Source organism: Pyrus communis, chromosome 6 (assembly GCF_041283825.1).
Source record: "Pyrus communis isolate YQ-2024b chromosome 6, ASM4128382v1, whole genome shotgun sequence".
Taxonomy (NCBI): Eukaryota; Viridiplantae; Streptophyta; class Magnoliopsida; order Rosales; family Rosaceae; genus Pyrus; species Pyrus communis.
In genome coordinates, this window is record NC_142570.1 from 2,968,545 (window position 1) to 2,988,764 (window position 20,220).

At 38.9% G+C, this 20,220-nt stretch overlaps 6 protein-coding genes across 9 annotated transcripts; 3 read left to right on the top strand and 3 right to left on the bottom strand.

Moving 5' to 3' along the window:
• The first annotated feature begins 425 nt into the window (after positions 1-425).
• On the top strand, positions 426-2,247 carry LOC137710417 (expansin-A1). The gene is made up of 3 exons (XM_068449431.2): positions 426-686; positions 830-1,142; positions 1,574-2,247. Exons 1-3 carry the CDS (start codon positions 551-553, stop codon positions 1,875-1,877), a joined length of 753 nt encoding a protein of 250 aa, XP_068305532.2. The 5' UTR covers positions 426-550; the 3' UTR covers positions 1,878-2,247.
• A 2,125-nt stretch (positions 2,248-4,372) lies between these two features.
• Positions 4,373-5,737, top strand: LOC137710306 (chlorophyll a-b binding protein P4, chloroplastic). Its single transcript, XM_068449235.2, has 3 exons — positions 4,373-4,702; positions 4,902-5,317; positions 5,437-5,737. Exons 1-3 carry the CDS (start codon positions 4,494-4,496, stop codon positions 5,571-5,573), a joined length of 762 nt encoding a protein of 253 aa, XP_068305336.2. The 5' UTR covers positions 4,373-4,493; the 3' UTR covers positions 5,574-5,737.
• Positions 5,738-6,034: 297 nt separating this feature from the next.
• Positions 6,035-10,011, bottom strand: LOC137711389 (agamous-like MADS-box protein AGL65). Of its 2 annotated transcripts, XM_088695415.1 has the most exons (13): positions 9,698-9,963; positions 9,243-9,301; positions 8,958-9,143; positions 8,780-8,839; positions 8,661-8,679; positions 8,464-8,528; positions 8,341-8,356; positions 8,182-8,243; positions 7,545-7,641; positions 7,209-7,256; positions 6,985-7,112; positions 6,445-6,868; positions 6,035-6,315 (listed from the first exon to the last, which is right to left on the bottom strand). In XM_088695415.1, exons 3-13 carry the CDS (start codon positions 9,140-9,142, stop codon positions 6,295-6,297), a joined length of 1,125 nt encoding a protein of 374 aa, XP_088551541.1. In that variant the 5' UTR covers position 9,143; positions 9,243-9,301; positions 9,698-9,963; the 3' UTR covers positions 6,035-6,294. The 2 variants fall into 2 exon arrangements, with proteins under 2 accessions (XP_088551541.1, XP_068306726.2); XM_068450625.2 differs by lacking the exon at positions 9,243-9,301 and having other exon boundaries at positions 9,698-10,011.
• Positions 10,012-10,145: 134 nt separating this feature from the next.
• Positions 10,146-12,441, bottom strand: LOC137711558 (uncharacterized). 3 transcript variants are annotated; one of them, XM_068450810.2, is made up of 5 exons: positions 12,270-12,441; positions 11,694-11,882; positions 11,189-11,427; positions 10,801-10,949; positions 10,146-10,657 (listed from the first exon to the last, which is right to left on the bottom strand). In XM_068450810.2, the coding sequence occupies exons 2-5, from the start codon at positions 11,879-11,881 to the stop codon at positions 10,409-10,411; spliced, it is 825 nt and encodes a 274-aa protein (XP_068306911.2). In that variant the 5' UTR covers position 11,882; positions 12,270-12,441; the 3' UTR covers positions 10,146-10,408. The 3 variants fall into 3 exon arrangements, with proteins under 3 accessions (XP_068306911.2, XP_068306912.2, XP_088551543.1); XM_068450811.2 differs by lacking the exon at positions 12,270-12,441 and having other exon boundaries at positions 11,189-11,449; positions 11,694-11,876; XM_088695417.1 differs by lacking the exon at positions 12,270-12,441 and having other exon boundaries at positions 11,189-11,458; positions 11,694-11,876.
• Positions 12,442-13,920: 1,479 nt separating this feature from the next.
• LOC137710214 (putative calcium-binding protein CML46) lies at positions 13,921-14,947 on the bottom strand. Its single transcript, XM_068449154.2, has one exon. The coding sequence runs from the start codon at positions 14,844-14,846 to the stop codon at positions 14,211-14,213; it is 636 nt and encodes a 211-aa protein (XP_068305255.2). The 5' UTR covers positions 14,847-14,947; the 3' UTR covers positions 13,921-14,210.
• Positions 14,948-15,995: 1,048 nt separating this feature from the next.
• LOC137711131 (uncharacterized) lies at positions 15,996-18,531 on the top strand. Its single transcript, XM_068450338.2, has 4 exons — positions 15,996-16,419; positions 17,648-17,686; positions 18,043-18,127; positions 18,224-18,531. Exons 1-4 carry the CDS (start codon positions 16,027-16,029, stop codon positions 18,304-18,306), a joined length of 600 nt encoding a protein of 199 aa, XP_068306439.1. The 5' UTR covers positions 15,996-16,026; the 3' UTR covers positions 18,307-18,531.
• Positions 18,532-20,220: the final 1,689 nt, after the last annotated feature.

Genomic DNA, 20,220 nt, shown 5'->3' on the forward strand with positions numbered 1-20,220 from the left:
TGTGTCATCTCAGACTTAGAGTATAGTACTAGTTCGGAATATCGTCACTTAAGCGATCATGTTTAAGGTAATTTTTTTTCGTTCATACATGTCATAACACGTAAATTAGTAAAAGTGATTGATGAAGTGTATTGGGCATGACAGTTCTGTAACGGTACCTTCGGTACGAATTGCAAAAACCAATTTGGGGTCGTGAACACTAGTTCAGTCTTTGAATGTATATGAATTTTAACTCACCAACACCAAACACACAGAAATGTGAATGGCTCCAAAACCACGTGGTTTGAAGAAAAAGTTTGCTTTGGTTCCAGGCACATGCATAAAACCGCTTGCACTTGGCGGTTCAAGGTCCCCACACCTGAAAACTTTGGTGTGACGTTGCCCATTCCATCCAACTCCAAGCATCTATTTATCCCCCACCTCACCCCCTCCACTTCTCCTCACAACTCACAAACACAAAGCCTCTTTTGCTTCTTTCTCTTTTCTGACACTACCGAAAGTGGTGTTTCTGCTTCAAAAACAAGTACAAGGTTGCTGTGCAGGAAAAAACATGGCAATTCTTGGTTTTCTCTTGGTGGGTCTTCTTTCTTTGAGCTCTTTTGCTTGTGGATATGGAGGAGGTGACAGTGGTTGGGTTGATGCACATGCCACTTTCTATGGCGGAGGTGATGCGTCAGGAACAATGGGTGAGTAACATTGCAGGACGTTAAAAATAACATACATGCATCAATAATGACATCAACAACATGTTGGTACATTTTGTTAGAGCATATCGACAGTCTGTTCTTTAATACCCTCTTAACTTTCTTTCAATGTATCTAAATTGCAGGTGGGGCTTGTGGCTATGGAAATCTGTATAGCCAAGGGTATGGAACTAACACGGCAGCTCTGAGCACAGCACTGTTCAACAATGGTCTGAGCTGCGGGGCTTGTTTTGAGATAAGGTGTGTGAGTGACCCCAAATGGTGTCTTCCGGGTTCTATTATGGTCACGGCGACCAATTTCTGCCCGCCAAACAATGCCCTTCCGAACAATGCCGGCGGTTGGTGCAACCCACCGCAGCACCACTTCGATCTCGCCCAGCCCATCTTCCAGCAGATTGCTCAATACCGAGCTGGAATTGTGCCTGTGTCTTACAGAAGGTATGCAATTCAGGCTTGGCTTGTTTTATGTTTCGAGACTCAACTCTTGTAGGGACTGTTTGGAAATTTAATAAAAAATTTCGAAGGGAAAATTGCACATACACCCTTTAAATTCTTAGGGGTGTTCACAGATAACACAAATGTGTTTTTTTTTTTTTTTTTGACAATTTACCATCCAACCAATTTAGCAAACGTCCGCTTTTCCAATTTCTTAAATTTTCAAAACTACCCCTCTCAACGTTATGCGACTGTAGTATCATCACGTGGTTATAGCAATCTACTAATAGCTAGTATTATATCATAATATATTAATTATGTTGTCCACTTATATTATAACACGTAAATTATTTGAAGTATTTGACAGCCTGACCGTCATACCCAAAAACTTTATCGCCTGCTTTGACTGATAATTTGTTGTTCTAAATTTGCAGGGTGCCTTGCTTAAAGAAAGGAGGTATTAGATTCACAATCAACGGTCACTCATACTTTAATTTAGTGCTGATCACAAACGTTGGAGGTGCTGGTGATGTTCATGCAGTTTCCATCAAAGGGTCAAGAACTGGCTGGCAACCCATGTCAAGGAACTGGGGCCAAAACTGGCAGAGCAACTCTTTCCTCAACGGCCAGAGCCTCTCATTCAAGGTCACAACCAGCGACGGCCGCACGATCGTCTCCAACAACGTTGTTCCTGCCGGCTGGAACTTTGGCCAAACTTTCAGCGGCCTACAGTTCTAAACAACACCATAAACCTTAAACAAATTATAATTACATTTGTTTAGGGTGTAGCCACAGTTATTGAAACTTAGTGTTTAGAGTCAAACCTGAGAAGGGCTTATATTAAGAGGGCTCTTTTATCATTTCAAATTAAATTATGAGGGCTATTGTGCTTCTTTGCTCTCCTCTCTTTTGGAAAGGGAAGGCAGAGATTTCGGCAGCGGTGGGCAGAAAACCACCCGCCGGGTTTTTTAAGGTTACTTACGTGTCCGCGTGGTTTGGTTCGGTTCGGTTCGGTTCGGTTCAATTATGTTGTAATGCGCCTTATCTTGTAAGATTTTAGTAAAATAAAGTTGTCCTCTCTTTATGAGGATGAAAGTAGTTGCTTGAATTTTGTATCCATTCCATCTATGAGTGAAATTTATGCTTCATAACAATTTCTGCCTATTTTAACAAGATGATATTCAAAGTTACGATAATACGTGTAATTAAAACTTGTCGTGATTAAAGAAGTTTAATCGGAGCAATGGTTTTGTTCATAAAACTTGTCGTGAATCTCGTGATCACACATCTTGGGCTAAAAATCTATAACCCCTCTTTGTTAACCATCAGACTTCGGCTACACTCCAAGCCTAAACGTGGACTTTGAAGTGAGCTACTATCTCTTTTGATTTTAGACAACCTCTTTTCTCTTTTGACGGCTAGCATAGTGTGTTTTCGAAACTGATCACATATACTATTACTAATACTGGGTATGTGCTCAGAGCATGCTAGAGATAAGGCGACCAACGCATGCGCCTTGGACTTCACTGTAACGGAAGCATGCGCCTCAGACACTCCAAACACTAGTTTCAGTAACTTTTTTCTCTTTCTCCACCCTCTTCACATATTTCGTTTTTATATTTCTGTTAATGAGTACTAAATGCTTCAATGTGACTTGATCAGTACTAGATTAGATGCTTGTATGTTCTCATTGCTAAAAGCTAGTTAACTACAACGGTGGGTTTGCTTTTACAGCAAGAAATGGGCAAGCAAGCCTAGCGAGTCACATAGATATGTCCTTACCTGCGAGCACGAGCATAGATAGGGTGAGCAAAGTCTCGTTCTATCCAAATTATCGATAACAGTTCATTTTGATAGCAGTCGTGACTCTTGAGGCAGGAAGCTGCTATTGGAAGAGTCTAAACTCCCTCCCTCACCACTTGAGCTAATCCTAAGGTTTTTTTTTATTTTTTATAGTCAAATCTTGAATGAGATAGGTCGTCTTGTCTAATTTTCACCTTTTTATTATTTGTTAACTTCTCAAAATGTACCAGAAATTTTGTCAATTGGAAATGTTTTATTGATGTGAAGACGTACATGTAAATGTTAAGGCTTCTTTACTTCCCCACAAGCCATTGTAATCATCCTTGGCTCCATATGTCTGTCTCATGGTTTAAGTGGATGACTAATGAATAAGTTATCCTCTCCAAGGGCTATATGATGACATAGTTCCCTAAAATTTCACCCTTACATCGATTATCAAATTCCGACTCGATGTCACATAGAGTTAAAAATCAAGCTACCGTCTATGGCTTTTGAGCTTCGGTAATAATTTCTTATCCAAATTAAAAAGAGAAAACGCACAAACATAAATTCGTATTTTCATACAAGACATTGTCTGTTAATGTCCTCTAAATTTCATTTTTGATTAAAAATTTTACCTATTTTAATTGTGTATATAAACAAGGGGTAATTAAGTAATACCACACTGATCCAATTAAATGTGCATTTGTAACCAAACGAATCATATTTTACATGAAAACAAAACTTATCCTACACATTTAGGACATCATCATATATCCCGAAACAATAACACATAACACATGTTTTAAATTGTGACGATGCAGCGCAATTATTTCCTAGCTAAGGTGTAGTTTGAGTCAGCCACTTGTCATGCAACTATAGGCTCCCTCAGATTCCACGTGGAAGGAGATCCAATCATCATATCCAAGGATTCAGAATCCCATATCGATATCCTGTTATAAAAAAAATCTTCATACGTGGCCCAAAAGTGGAACCCACAGTCTCATTTCAGCCAACAGCAACAAAGATATAGATTTGTGGATACGAGTGAGGATCTTAACCAGATATTTTTTACAAGAATTTCAGAAATTCTTAAATTACATTCGTTCATCGTATATTATGCGGTTAAAAATTATTGTAAATTTTTTTATTTAAAATTAAATATAAACAATACTTAATGAAAACTAATCGCATGATATACGATGAACGAATGTGATTGAAGGATTTCCGGAATCCTCATAAAGAGGATCCGACAAGGATCCTCGCTCTGGGTGGATACAACCCTAAAGATAAAAAGATAAGGTCCAAGGACTTCCCATTGGCCAATCTCAAACCACAAGCACATCTACACCGTTGGATCCTAAAAATCTTGCAAACCAACGGTCAAATTCCATCAAAGAACAACCTCCACAAGACCCCTATTGACAATTTGGCATCAAATATACGAAGCCATGGACTCACATCACACCATTACATGTTCCTTTACAACCATACCCTTCTATTCCTCTACACCAACTCCCCATCCCTACCTGAAAATCCATTTTCTTGACCATAATTCAGGTGGGGAAAACAATGGCAACGGTCACAACTCAGGCCTCGGCCGCCGTTTTCCGGCCATGCGTCAACTCGAAATCGAGGTTCCTTTCGGGTTCTTCTAGTAAGTTAAATAGGGAAGTGGCTTTTAGGCCCATGGCTTCTCCTCCTGCTGCTTCTTTTAAAGTTGAGGCTAAGAAGGGTGAGTGGTTACCTGGCTTGCCTTCACCAGACTACCTCACCGGCAGGTATGTTAAAAATTTCACGTTTACACTAACAAAACTATCATTCACACTCTAAAATAACCATCATACATTTCTCCAATTACAACTTAATTTTTTTAAAGGAGTGCATCACGATTTTTTTAGATGACCGATAAAAAAGTCCTACAAATATTTCGACTGGGGAAAAAAACATTGATTGACTAAGATATGTTTTTGTGGGCAGTCTTCCTGGTGACAATGGATTTGATCCTCTGGCACTTGCTGAGGACCCAGAGAACTTAAGGTGGTATGTCCAAGCTGAGCTTGTCAATGGCAGATGGGCAATGTTGGGCGTTGTTGGGATGCTATTGCCTGAAGTGTTCACCAGCATTGGGATCCTTAACGTTCCCAAATGGTATGATGCCGGAAAGGCCGAGTACTTCGCTTCTTCGTCCACCCTCTTCGTGATCGAGTTCATCTTGTTCCACTACGTCGAGATCAGACGGTGGCAAGACATCAAGAACCCGGGAAGTGTGAACCAAGACCCCATCTTCAAGCAATACAGCTTGCCCCCAGGTGAGGTGGGCTACCCAGGTGGCATCTTCAACCCCCTCAACTTCGAACCCACTCTCGAGGCCAAGGAGAAGGAAATTGCCAATGGTAAGCATTTGATCTCACATCCAAGGGGCGTACACACTGCCCCGACCAACTAGCCTAACCCACGTTTGCTTTTATGTTTGAAATAAGGTCTAATATGTTGTTTGAAATGTGTTATGCAGGGAGACTGGCGATGTTGGCGTTCCTCGGGTTTGTGGTTCAACACAACGTGACCGGAAAGGGGCCATTCGACAACCTGTTGCAGCACCTCTCAGACCCATGGCACAACACCATTGTCCAAACCCTAAGAGGCTTCTAGATCCAATGCAAAAGCAGAAAAGATGGAAGATCTGTTTTTATTTAGTTTGTAACAATGAATTAATGGTCTTTGAGTGATTGGGAAGGTGAGCATCAATGTAGACAAAAAGGTTTTACCAGTGTACAGGAACCATGGTGGCAATGAATATTATCATTATCGTTAAACATGTGCTCCATCTACACCCAAGTTCGAATCTCCTTCCTCGTAATTTAGACTGGATTAGAAATTGCTCAATTGTGTTTAAGAGAGCGACCCCAAGCCAACAAGGCTCCCCATTTTGCGAAGGTCAAGAAAGGAACATCTATCGTATGCAGCCTTACTCTTATTTTGCAAATAGGCTGTTTCCACAACTTGAACCCGTGACCTTTTGATCACAAAGGAACAACCTTTCCATTGCCAAGACTTGCTGGATTAGAAATTGCTCGATTGTGTGCTAACATAATATAAATCACAAAAATAGCTCAAGAAATTCATCATGTTTGCTTTCATTTTCTATGAGTAATAATTTACAAAAGTGGTGGTTGCTCTAAGGAACCCAACCATGTTAGTATACAGATGAACTCTGATCCTATATGTCTTGTACGGTATATATACAGATTTAATCTATGCCCCCAAGTAGCCTATTAGCATCAATACATATCTTAGATAACTGTTAACATTTTACAACTCACATCATTTGCTCGGTGTGTGGTGCCCATAAATCCTTCCCTGATTTTGTCAGCTACAATCTCACGTTTGGTTGCTACAAGATACGAAAACAAAGAGCCGCAAGGCATCAATGGAATGATAATATACAAAGACCAATAATTTATCTGTTATTTCATAAGCTTGCAAAAACAGAATGAAAAACATCGATGGAAGGAATGCTCACCGGCTGGTAGGTATTCTCCTTGTACACAGCAATGCCGCTAGGGCCAGGCGAAGAAAGCCAAGCATGATGATCATTTTCATACAAAGATCTTGGCAGTTCAAAGTTGCTACTTAGTTGATAATCCACTGGATTTGCTGGTATGTTCATTTCATTCTCCGGCTTCACTTTCTTATCGTCTGGCACATTAGAACTACAATATGTTGGATACGCATAATGCTCACCAGATTCCGTACTTAAACAAGCATTAATGTCAAACTCATTGAAGCCACCGCCCCCTTCCATATTAGAAATTTGTCCCATAGTATCTAGCTGTAATGGATCACCGGCCTCAGATTGTTTTCCGGTGCTAGAGCTAGTGCTAGTCCCAGTGCCAAAGTAATTAGTATAATGTGGAACTGTGGAATTTGTTGAGCACTCCACACCTCTAGAGAGAGAGAGAGAGAGATAATCATAGCATCAGTAATTTATCAGAAAGAAAGTTCTCAGGCATTAGGCTCTTTGGCATATCCAATGGTAGATGCATAACAGCAGTAGACTAACCTATATGGCAGATAGTTCTGCTCTTTCGGTAATATCATGTGCTGATTGTCGCCATTGAAAAGCCAAGTTATATGTTGAGCTTCTTGTGAACCACCAACTAAGAAAGACGAAGGCATTCCATTTTGAAACTTTGATACACAAAAATCAAGCTTCAGATTAGATGCGTGTGAGAGAGAGAGAGAGAGAGAGAGAATTAATTCTTCATCAGCTAAAGTACATATTACCTGGTTTGTGCAATCTAGTGATGTCAGTTGGTGTTTTCCCAAATTTTCCTAACAAGTTTAGTTATCAAATATTAGCATCGATTCAATAGCCAACCCCACATAAGTTACTATCAAAGCAGGTAGACAAAGTAGCAGCGTAGGCGGATCAGGAAAGTCATGGCTCCTTAAACTCACCATGACACCAAAATCAACCAAAACCATATATCACTGTTCATACTTCATCATTACTTTTCAGTTGTTTGGTATACAAAACCGTAAAGCCCTCGTTTCTTCTTTCACAGCATAAGCCTTAGAATTTATTGTGCAACTACTGTAACTTGAAAAACAAAATGATACCTTATGCAGACGTGTTCGGTTGATTGATTCCTTGAGCATGTCTTCCATCTGCCGAAGCTGTTCAAGATTGTCAACCTTATCTGGGTCACTCCATAAGCTGAAAAAGTGGCAACAGCTTGATTATCACATGGATTCTTTATATGCATATACCTTACTGATCAATACATATTGGAATCCGATATTCATTAGTAAATTCAATGAAAATTTTAATAGGAAACAGGTCAAGAGAAAAATAATATAACCAAGAACACACAAGAAAATTAAAGAAAAAAGAGTTTTTATATAATTTTCTTAGGGTGGCTAAGGTCCAACACATCAAGTTATCTTCGTCCTAGCCAGCCCGTCGAATACGTCATCTTGGTTGCTATTAGGATGCAGCATGTGCAACTCAACCCATAACATGAAAATCACAAATACGACTCAAATTGATCCCCAAATTGGGCAGTGAATCCCTAAACTACACTCGTAAGCAACTTAAATCACTTTTGCTTATTTGTTTCCCTTATCATATCAAGTTCATACTTTGAAATGCCCTAATATCGAATTTACATTTGCTAAAATACACAATGTAATATACTAGTAATTTGACCAAAAAGACAAGGCAATACTTTAACAACCAAAAGCTCCAAAGGTGCACCTCAGTCTCCTATGGAGTTCTGTAAGTTGGGCTTGCAATACCATTACTTGATGAGTCAGATCCTGCCAATAGCAAATTATCACAAAACATCACTCGTTGTAATTAAACTAAGAAATCGAATAGCATTTATAATTGGTATTGGTGGTAAAGAATATATACCTGAACCGTCTGAGAGCTGCAAGAAACAGAAGGGAAAAAGAACATTAAGAAAAGGGCTGGATTAGATATCCCCGTAGGTTTCACTCAAGGGAAATGACAAATTCGATAAAAACAATCACATACCTTGAACTCATGAAATCTTGTACGTTAACATCATGATCCAACTTCTTAAAAGTTTTCTTCAGTACCTATATCCACAAAAAGACCACCAAAATACAAGTATAGAATGGACGAAGTGACATAAGTTAGTTTTCGTTTGATACAACAAAAGCAAGAGAAACAAATGTTCCCGTTTGAAATGCTATTTGTGAAAGTCTTACTTCAAGGCTCTCCAATTTCCTGTAAAAGACAAATGGACAAATAGTTAGCTGCAATGCCATCCAAACTCAATCAGCTAGAAAATGAGAAAGTCAGAATCTCGTTGCAAGTACTGTAGTACCTCTTTGCCCTCTCCTGCGGAGTTAATTGCGCAAATTTTGAAATAATCTCTTCAATATTACTGAAAAATTGTCATGAAAGCAAGGGAGCTATATTAGCATATGATATAGAAAGTTTACTGCTAGGTTGTCCGCAAAATCGTGATCAAAGAACGAATGTAAACTTTCCGCTTACAATACCTGCGCTCCCCTTGGAATAATGTAGGCCTTCCAGTGGGGGAAAACATGAGAAGGACAATATCTACATCACATAAGATTGATAACTCCTTAGCTTTCTTCAAGATCCCATTTCTCCGTTTTGAAAACGTAACCTGCCGGTTCCCACTGCTCTCTAGTTTCTTTATCTTTAACTTAACCCTTCCCATCCTGCAATCCAACAAGCAAACCCCTCGAAAATCTTACGAAGCGCCAACTGCGAAGATTTCTCAATACTCTTGTTTCTTGTTGAAATGCACACTGACTCACTTCAATTACACAACAAAAATGCACTTCTCCAAATGCAGCTTTCATCCCAGGAACCAGAACTTGATAACCATTTATTCAAAAAAAAAAAGACAAGACAAAACAAATTCCACCCCAATTCTGAACAATTAATTGTTTTGTGCAGGAAAACAGATCCTACTTATCACAAAAGCAGACAATCTCGTGAAACCTTAAAATCCCAGAAAGAAAACGACCACCTAATGACAAATTCAAGCAAATTTCTGCAATCCCAAAAGTTGATAATTCACGAAATTAACAACCAAAAATTTAATAAAAATCCACAAAAGCGTGGACCAAAATGAGAAATATTAAAAATCGATGTGAAAAGGTGACATTTTTATGAATATGGTAAAAGGGAAATTCAAAACAACAACAGATTGAAAGCAGAGTAACATGGAGGGAAAGAAAGGAATGGGGTGTTAAGATTGAAAGCTTACGAATTTGCAGACGACGGGTCAAGCTGTGATTTCGGTCGTTAAAATATGCAGAACCACCACCAGAAATTTACTGCGGCAGGGAGAGAGAGATTGTGTTGAGAGAGAGAGAGAGAGAGAGAGGTGTAATGAACGGTGCGCTTTGTGAGTTTGCAGTGGCACCGAGAATGAAAAGAGGAAAAAACAACAAAAATCTTGGGTTGGGAATGCGAAAAGCTTCTCCACCAAGAAAGCCTACATGGCTCTCTTTGCGGTTAACATGGTAGGCGGGTCGACTTGAGAAACTTGCATATACCACGATATTCCAAGTCAATCATGCAGTATTTCATATTGAAATGTGTGATTATATTGATACCACGTGGCAATACGTGATTAGACTGTAATAACGAAAATAGCATCCCTAGTGTACTGAAGTTCTTCTCCGATGGTCATGTATTCGAAAACTTGCATTGGAAACTGGACTGACATATTTCATTGTCGTATATAACATTTGTTTTGCTTGAAGAAAAAAGGGTTACATTTATTGAAAATTTTTAATGAATAATCAAAGAAAATGTTAACAAGACTCTCTCAACAATGAGAAGCTCCATGGACTCTGTGCTATCTCACAATTTAACATTAGCTCTCGTGCCAACATTATAAAACATTGCATAAAAAACGTAAGGTGGCAGAGAGTCCCACTTTTAAAAGTCTTCCTTAGCATTTACAGTTTCATTACAATGACAATGATTGAGTGAGATTTCTCTCAGCTTGAGAGTCAAAAGCTGCAGCTTCCTCTAATTCCTGCCTTGTCAAAAGTCTAGTTGAGGGCACAAACTTTGTATTCGAGGTAGCTTCAATGGTGTCTGACTGTTCGGGTCTCACGGAGAATTGGGTTCCGAGTGCCTCAACTGTTTTCTCAAGAAAAACTGATCTTGGGATGTAGTCCTTCATGCGGCATATGAATTCTAAATGGTCCCTTGCCTGCAAAGGAAATAGATAGCATACTAGCATCAAAATATAGGCCTCAATGACAAGCAATAAACTAATAGGCTATTTAAGCTGTGAAATTCAGAGTTTTTTTCTTTCAGGCACATTTGAAACACACATTGATACGCATAACATACCAATCGATATTCAGGAACCCGTTTTGGATGCTTCAGGTATGCCATGTTCCTAACCTCATAGTCCCATAGAAAGGAAGTGTGGTGGATCCACCGGTTTTTACTAATAGATTGAGCATTCCCACCAAACTTGCGGTTACCAAATACATAATCTACAATCCAACAGGACCAATTATGTTATTAGGGCACAGTCCAAACATAAAACTAACATTTGATACCACACAGAAAACATCAAATAAAGAACCTCAAGTTGCATCGAGAAATTCGAATCAAAATAGCAAGAAACAAAAGAGGTCAGAAAAAGAAAACAAATCAGGGTAATAAACACGACAAACACATAATCTTGTAAGCCTAAGGCACCAATAATGTTGGAAAAGGTTAGTTAAGGTACCGTTTTCACGAAGCTGAAAATCAGCAAGTCCTTCAAACACTTTGCTGTATACTAGGCTACTCCACGACATTATAGGTCGAGGATATGGTTGCAAGCCAGGAACCGCATCCTTGTTGCATAAGAAAGTGACAAATAGGGTATTCTGATCAACAGTAACAGTACCACCTCCAGTAAACCTTCTAATGACGGGAATCTGGTCTCGTAACACCAAATCAATTTCAAGAAGCTCTGCAGGTTTTCTATGCAGAACACACACGGATCCTTTACAATCTCCAATACAAAAAAGTAGATAAATAAATAACAAAATCACAAACCTAAGAGAATGAGCATAGCCAGAATCATGTAATTTGGAAAATAAGTCTACGATTGACCAAGCATGACACTCGTATCTTGGACAGATCACGACAACATCATCTACGTGTTTGCTACTAGCTCGGTAATGGTAGTCAAGGAAAGAACCTACAAACTTAAACAAGGTCACAAGGAGTGTTGAAGCTCATCTTACCCCGAAACACCCATGACAATAGCAGGATCATTAGTTCCATCATTTATAATGCACCAATTATCGGACGAGGTCCGAAGCAATTGCTCCTCTAAATGAAGCTGTTGGAGAATGGGAATTCCCTTTAATCTAACAAGGTTCATGAATGGAAGCCCAAAGTTTCTTCCTTGAGGAATAGTCAATGAAACCATCCTATCCATCAAAACACATCCACAGAAACAAAAATCACACACAGAAAATGAAACTGAACATTGTTTTAGCTAATTAAACTGTGAAAATTCATCAGAAAAGCTTCCATCTTTGATTGCAAATACAAATTGGGCAACAGCATGCAACTGGGTTTTGCTTATTTCCCCTCTGACCAAGCTATAAATATAATATATATATATACACACACGCACACACATTCACAGTATAAATTCCGAAATCGTTTTATAAAAAAACGATAATAAAAAGATGAATCTGTGTTTCTTCTTAGCCACACAATCTGACAATTAAAACACAATCGGACTATGTCAAATGAGAAGGAAAAAATAACATACAATTAACAATATGGAAATCAAAGGCCAAAGGTCTTACCTTTATCGGGTCGAAAACAGGGGCGACGACACCGGCGAGCTGCCCCCTGCGGCGGGGAGAGAGAGAGAGAGAGAGAGAGAGAGAGATACAGTAATGGTGCTGAAAGTCAGAGTGAGGTTCATTGGGGGAATGAAGAAAACTTGGGCCAAAGACTGTCGACCCAATTGTCAATCCTCAACAACAAAATGGATAGTGGCCCATTTGTTTGTTGGAAACTTTTTCACTTCATCGGAGTTGTTGTACATAACGCTCCAACACAATACCTACTCGTACTAACAACTCTACTCTCATGGATTTGGATCCTCTCCCGAGCTCAAGGTGAGGATTCTCCTGACCAACATATGTGGGCCGTTGAATTTTTATCTAACAGCTACAAATAGGAGATCCCTTTAAAGTTATAATAATAATAGTCGTTTGATGAAAATCCAATAGTCCACGTGTGTTGGTCAGGAGGATTCTCTCCTGGGGGCTTCGGAGAGGATCCAAATCCTACTCTCACTACCAATTTAAGCACAAAGATGATCACTTTTTGCAGAGTCAGTGCAACAATACGAGTACGTGGAGTGTTGTCCCAGGTCGAAAAGTTAAGAAAAATTATTGACCATTAATTTTCATTACAGGTTATTGAGCTTTGATTGTATGAGTTTAGGTCGGTTTTGTTAACTATAGTAGCTATTGAAAGTTTTATGTTTTGAGACTTTAATTACTTTGGGGGATAAAACTTTTGTGCTAGTGCAATTGGTTTGCTGCTTAATTTTATCTACCTCTCCAATTTTATCAGTTTTCATATATTTACTAGGACGCGAAACAGCAATCTAGTTGATCCCGAAACACTGGATTTAAGTGTAAAAGTTTAATGGGTTCTCAGCAAAATGAACAGTGCCCAGCCCAGTTTTTTAAAAGAGTTGCAAACTTGTAGTTTTGAGAGGGTAAAAGCTCAAGTTACCAAGGAAAAACTCATCATCTGACAGCAATCACATCAATAACTTAAATTAGAGGTAATAAACTGAGAGAGAAAAGCATACTCCAGAAGGAAGAGTCGGTTCTATAAAAAGGAGCATAAAGGAAGAAGAAATGAACACTTAACATACAAAAAAACTTCAAAACTCTGCAAGCCTACTTTTACAAATTCCTTTTGTACTTCATGCACTCTTTTACCTTTATAGCTCTGTTACATTATTTGTAGTATCAATCTCTTGTATTAAAATCTATTCCACAAACACTTTCTATCTTTACTAGCACTTGCCCTATCGGTGGACAAGTTTGCCCGACTCTGGGTAAAACTTGCCCGAATAGGTTTAATCTTTGTCTGATTACTTGTATTAATTGTTTATTTTCAAGTTGTTATATTTCTATGCAGTTTACTATGCTTTTGATTAATGTTCAGCAAGTCTTTACAGCACTTTACATTCATCCATTCACTTATATTCTGTTTTGTTTCGCCTACTGCTTTTACATTCATAACGAAGATTGCAAACTGACTTAGATCACTTCTAATCAGTTTGTGGTCTTCTCTTGGCATCGATATAGAAGTCCTTGTCAGCAAGGCATGAAAAAGAACTTGACATGGATTTAACCCCTCCATGAAACAATCCTTGATAAGAAGTCCAGTTTACTTGTTGCGGTGCAAGCAAACAAGCTAGACAAATACTTAAGAAACAATCAATATGCTGATCTTGGCCAACAATGAAACGCATGAAAGCAATTAAATTGTTTATAAGAGCCTAAAGGCATACTCAAGGCTTTGACAAGGCACCTAAAACTAGGCCAACAATGACACGCATGAAAGCAATTAAATCGTTTATAAGAGCCTAAAGACATACTCAAAGCTTTGACAAGGTGCCTAAAACAAACGCAAAGAAAGAAAGAAAGAAAGAGAAGGATGCGAGCGGCCTTAGCCACTCATTTTCCCAAAATCTGTGAGCATTTTATGTTGGTAACTCAGCAGAAGCTGTTCTCCATGAGCTTAACAAACTCGTTGAAATCTATGCGTCCATCTCCGTTATCATCAAACGACTTGATCATCCTTTCGCATTCCACTTCTGAAGCTTCAACGAAACCCAATACAGAGAGAACCTTCTTTACCTCCCCGGCATCAATGAATCCATCGTCATTCTCATCAAACACACAAAAAGCTTCTTTTACTTCCTCCAAGCTCGGGACCTCCTCAAACAAGTTAGCAATCTCCTTCGAGCCTCCCTCCCCCTCACTTAATGTTTCTAGTTTCTCCATCACTAGTCCTAGTTCTCCTAAACACAGATTCTTTTTGCCATCTACAACATTTTCGCGAGTGTAACTAATCTCCGCGGCATGAATCAAGGGGACTTGATCAGAACTTGTTGTAGAGTTGGTTTCAACTCCCTTGGATGGTTTGTGATCACATACTTTCTCATCAGTGCAACTTCTTTGGCAAACGGTCTTAACCTGCATAACTTCGCAAGGGAAGCATAAAAACAAGTAGCGTAAATTCGATTGGAAGTGCAGTAAAATGAGCCAGTTAAGAATGATTAGGACTAAGAGAAGTGCAACAAGTGAAACGAGGCTGCATCCGATGCCTTCGTTCATCGCCTTCTCCATGTCGTGGGTGGGAAGAAAACTAGCGAGAAGAAATAAAAGAGTAGAGAGATTGCTTAATTGAACCGCTCGTAACTTAATTAATTACGACTTGGGAGTGTTGAGAGACTTGAGAGTTGAGTGTGGGAAGCAGAACGGAGTTAGGTTTTTAATATATAGACCTAAATAGTTGCTTAATTTCTAAAAAAATTTGAGAAAGTGATGGAAATTTCAAACCAAATTGCAGAGAAACTTTGTTGACTTACTACTACTCGTCTCTTCTTTGTTAATCCATTAGGCATCAGGGTCGTTACATCATGGAAATTTCCAGGTCTTTGCATGCATCATATCCCATGCAGGAAAGGCCAAATTGCAGAGAAATTTCATGTGTGAAAAAAGAAGTTAAATTAATCTCTCAAGTCTTCTTCTACTGAGAGAAGACCTGCTGAGAGAAGACTTGTGAGCACAATGTTAAGAAGCCAAAATATATCCAAGGTAGAAATTTCAGTCTTGAATTTTATATGACCCGCCATCTTCTCCGACGAAAAATCATCAGACCTTCTTAGAATTCGACGGTAAAAAATGGGGCAAAAGCCCCTTTCAATGTCATCAAACTCATTACCCATATTAGTAAAGGGATTTTGTAGGACAAAACTAAAAAACAAAGGACGTTGAATCTGTTCATCACTAACTTCCTTCCCAAGTAAAATGACCAAATCCTGCTCATCCTGATAGCGTAGGCTTGTAACTATGCAGGACATTAAAGCGATTGATGAGTGATTGAGCTTTGATCAAATGAGGCATGATATTTGAAATTTATTCACCACTCTTATGAAGTCACTTTAAACACGTCTTATCATATTAGGGTAGGTAGGGCGCCTCACCCATTGTGAGTGGGTGGCAAACAAACAAACACCCAATACAAATAAAAATGAACAAATCCTCATCATCTTCACTCACATTTCCCATGATAATAACGCTCTCAACGTCTTTACATATCATAGCAAAGTGAGAGACATTTTAAATATCATATAGTAAAGTAAGAAGAAATCGAGTTTCAAGGAATGTAGGTGTAATTAATACAAATAGATACCATCGTTTCTATCCTAATAATTCACAAAATATTAAGGGGTATTATCGTCTTTTACATTTATGGATGGCTTAATTTTCCAATTTTTCCAGTTTCGTGATAATCTGAGAAAAGATGAGGCCGGGCAAAGAGCCAAAGAGGCGGAGCCGCCCTTCGTCTCCACTCAGGGACCGAACCGCCGCGCCCTCCGCCCGTTTCGAACGACGTAGCAGCTCACCACCGAAGCCTCGCGCCTCCGCTCTTCTCAATCGGGACCTCGTCGTCACCGACGTCACTGCCACTACTCGCTTCGAAGAAGAGCTCGCGACTTCTTCTTCTTTTAATAACAACCCACGAAGCTTTCCGTACAGCGTGAAGCAGCAGTGCTGGGACAAGGCGGAGAAGATCAAAGGTCGAGACCCGGACCGGTGGCGCCGTGACCCTCTCGGAAACACCATTTTTCGGAAGCTCGTGGGTTGCCCCGGTTGCTTATGTCATGATTATGATCACATTGTGCCTTACTCCAAGGTGAAATTCCTCTCTTTTTCACCAAATTTCACATTTTTATGGATTTTTTAGTGGTTTTGTTTGTGGGCATTGCTTGTTTGGTTTGTGATTGGAGTTTTGTGAGGTGGGTTCCTTTTGGATTTGGAAATTGAGTTTCTGTTTTTGGGGTGCATTTGATATTTTTACAAATTCAAATTTCTTTGCTTTTTGTTTGGTGGCTTTTCCCATTGAATCTTATAATTTCTGTGGGTAGAATTTTTAGCTTTCTGTATGGAAAGAAGATGCAATTTGGAAATGCTTGTGCTATTGAATTTCATACATTTAGTAATGCTGCTGTCAAAGTTGAGCTATTTTGTAGCTATGTAGTCTGCCGTTGCTTATTATTTACGCGAACATGGTTATATGAAACTGCTACTTGAATATATGCACGTACGATACTGGAGGTGATAGGTACTAGTACAAGCTTAGGTAGAAAGCTTTTCTCACCTTTGGTGGAAAATGCATGTAAGGTAAACTGGAGTCTTGTTAGTTGTTATGGCAGTTGATTGAGCAGAATGACTATGAGGTCCCAAATTTCATATTAGATGGCGACCGTAGATGTGGAGAGCGGCAGGGTGGCATGACTAGTGTTGTGGAATTATGTGCATTCATACTAGCCTGTGATAGAACATGGTTAATCATGGTGATACAAATATAGGTGAAGGATTTGTTTAGGCCTTTGAGGAATCTTGAGGTGCAATCCCATTTTCTAGATCATTTCACTTGACTGTAATGCAGGCTTGATTCACTGCTGCATTTTTTACCAACTTGGCTCCAAATGATTAGGATTGAGCCGATTGACAGTGCACTAGAAGATAATCCAGTGATGAATATGCATTGGCTGAGGCATTGGTTTTGAAAAAGGAGCGACTTAGCACATTTCAAGATGAAGGTTGTTCTGCAATCTGTTTCGTGCAGATTGAAAAGTTATGGTGAACTCATAAAAGTACTGGTTTTGGTGCCGCAAATTTGTGACAAAGTCTGGAAACCAACACCGAAGATGTTTCGTTCTGTGGACTTTTGTCTGCTTTTGGTTGGAAAGGAATATTAGAGGAAACAAGGACTTCAGAAATGGGCTGCTGTGGTATCCCAATTTAATATGATAATGTTGATAGCTGAACTTGTAATTCTTTATTTTGTTTCCCCAGGCTCCTGATCCCTGAAATTACTTTCGGAGAGAGGATTAATCTTTTTTATTTTCACATTTCAGGGAGGACAAAGTACGCTCGAAAATTGCCAGGTCTTACAGGTATGGACTTCCTTCCTCTTTGGAACCTTGGACTATTACACGATTTTTGTATCTTGATTTTGGGTGGTATCTCCATTCCATAGAAACCCTTCACCGGTAGATGTTAGCGCACAGTAGATTCCTACTCTCTATTGCTGACCTTCAAAAGGCTGCCAAAATACCTACACTACTAGAGTTATCTTAGGATTCTTAACAACTTAGAGCGATCTCCACAAAGTCTCATTTTCCCTTCATAGGAAGTCTGGCACTCTACAGTCGCATTCAAATTTCAGATCATGATTGAAACCGACGTTTGCCTTGAATTTAATATGTTACATCTTACTCTTAATAAAAGCATCTTCTCTTGCATACTGTAGGCAACAGTCAATCGATCAAAAGGAAATCGGACTGAGTTTTCTAGAGCCGAGCTCATCCAGAAGAGTTCTTACTGTCGGGTTTCAGGTAAGCCCAAGAAACCTCAAAATCTTGTGGAAGTTCTTCCAGGGATGAATTCAACTAATTTAGTAGCAAGTGACAGTGTATTGCTTTGAAATGCAGGTCGTGACATGGATCTTCTCGAACTGTCAGCCTATGGCAACGTCCGTCGTGGACAAGATTCAGGGGGATGTAGAATCCAATGACAACATAAGATGTCGTGTAACTTGTAGAATTTATCCTAAGATGGAAGGGGAAACTGGAGACTAGCATTGCTACATGTGTCTCCCAATTGGATGGGAAATATTTGTATCAAGTTGCACAGAATGTCATCCCTTACATTTTTAATGTAAAATGTGATTTTCGTTAAAGTGAACAGTACCGTAAGCTTTTCATTAAAGTTCCTTTTAATATATGAGAATTTTGGCTCAGCATTTTCTTCCTTCTTCCCATTGACGCACTAGACAAATAGACGGGCCGTATATTGTGAAGCTTGATCGTAGGTACATGTTCAAGTAACAACAGTTATTCATTGCTTACATGCGTGTAGGAGAAATTTTGTACTGTATAAGAACACAGTCTAGTACATCAAATTACAATTAATTGAAATTTTGTACTGACTTCTTCATGAAAAATCACCCTGCGTGTAAAGCCAAATTTCCCCTCATTCTATGCAACTTGGATGACTTTTGAATGATAATAAAAAGAGCACTAGAATAGTGGGAGATTGACTATGACTTCCATCGTACCAAAAGGCACTTTTCAAATTCAATGAGCTTCACTTTTTGGGCTAAATACATTTCACACATTTTTTATTTTGTCATTATCATTAAAACTCAAAGTTTTCAAACTCTTTTCATTAGTTTTTTTTTTTTAACAAAATTTCACATTTTTTATTTTGAAATTGTATTAATTTATTTATTTTTTATAACACATTATTTGAATCTTCACTAAATTGATGACATAGTGAGGATGAAATCCATAATTACGATTACATGTAATGTGACATCCCACATCGCTCAGGGGAGTGATCCTTAAATGTATATTCTCATCCCTACCTAGCACGAGGCCTTTTGGGAGTTCACTGGCCTTGGGTTCCTTAGGAACTCCGAAGTTAAGCGAGAAGGGGGTTAGAGCAATCCCATGATGGGTGACCCACTGGGAAGTTGCTCGTGAGTTCCCAAAAACAAAACCGTGAGGGCGTGATCGGGGTCCAAAGCGGACAATATCGTGCTATGGTGGTGGAGCGGGCCCGGGAAGTGGTGCCACCCGGGCCGGGATGTGACATGTAAGCTTATTTGCACCATATTGACTAAAAAACTCATCAACTTAATGGATATTTAAACGTTCAAATATCTAATATTCAAAAGATGTTAATTGATGCAATTTAAAAATCTTAAAGAATGAATAATATGAGAAAATTGAAGCCTAACGATCCATTTTAAAAATCACCTTAAACATGAAGGTGTAAACCTACAATTTTAATCCACATTTTTTCCTTCAAGGAAGGGGACATGAATTTATGAATTGAGCCAAATGGGAGATGGTAAAACCACATATAACTTGTAACTTGGTGCTGTAATAATTAACATGCAAGAAGACTTGGTTGGTTTGTTAAGAATCCACCATGATTAAAAAAAAATGAGCAAAACAATTACAAGTGGCTCTCTACCTAACCTAATATTCTGTTACTCAAATATCAGCATTAATCAATTACTAAATGATACTTTGTTGCTTAATCTAGCCTATTAATCGTCTTGTGCGAGTTTAGATAGTAAGGCTAGTAGTATAATCCAACAATCAAGTCTTTTGTGTAGTTCGACTTGCCTAATTCTTTATCATCGTTCCATTAAAAAAAAATTTAATTGAATACTTAAATGAATTACTTCTTGCATGCACGGACAAGTGGCATGAGCGTTCGAGGTGAGAGGATTAGTGATGGGATTAAACTAAGGATTAAGATTTTTATAAGAGTTTTTCTTTCTTTTTGCTTTTTCCCTTGTAAAATATTCATATTGTCAAGCCTTGAGAGGGAGGTTTTTAAGAAAAATGGAAGAGCACCATGTTAGTCTGTTGGAGCAATAAAATGACATGACTAACAAACCTTGTCTCCTCCTTTT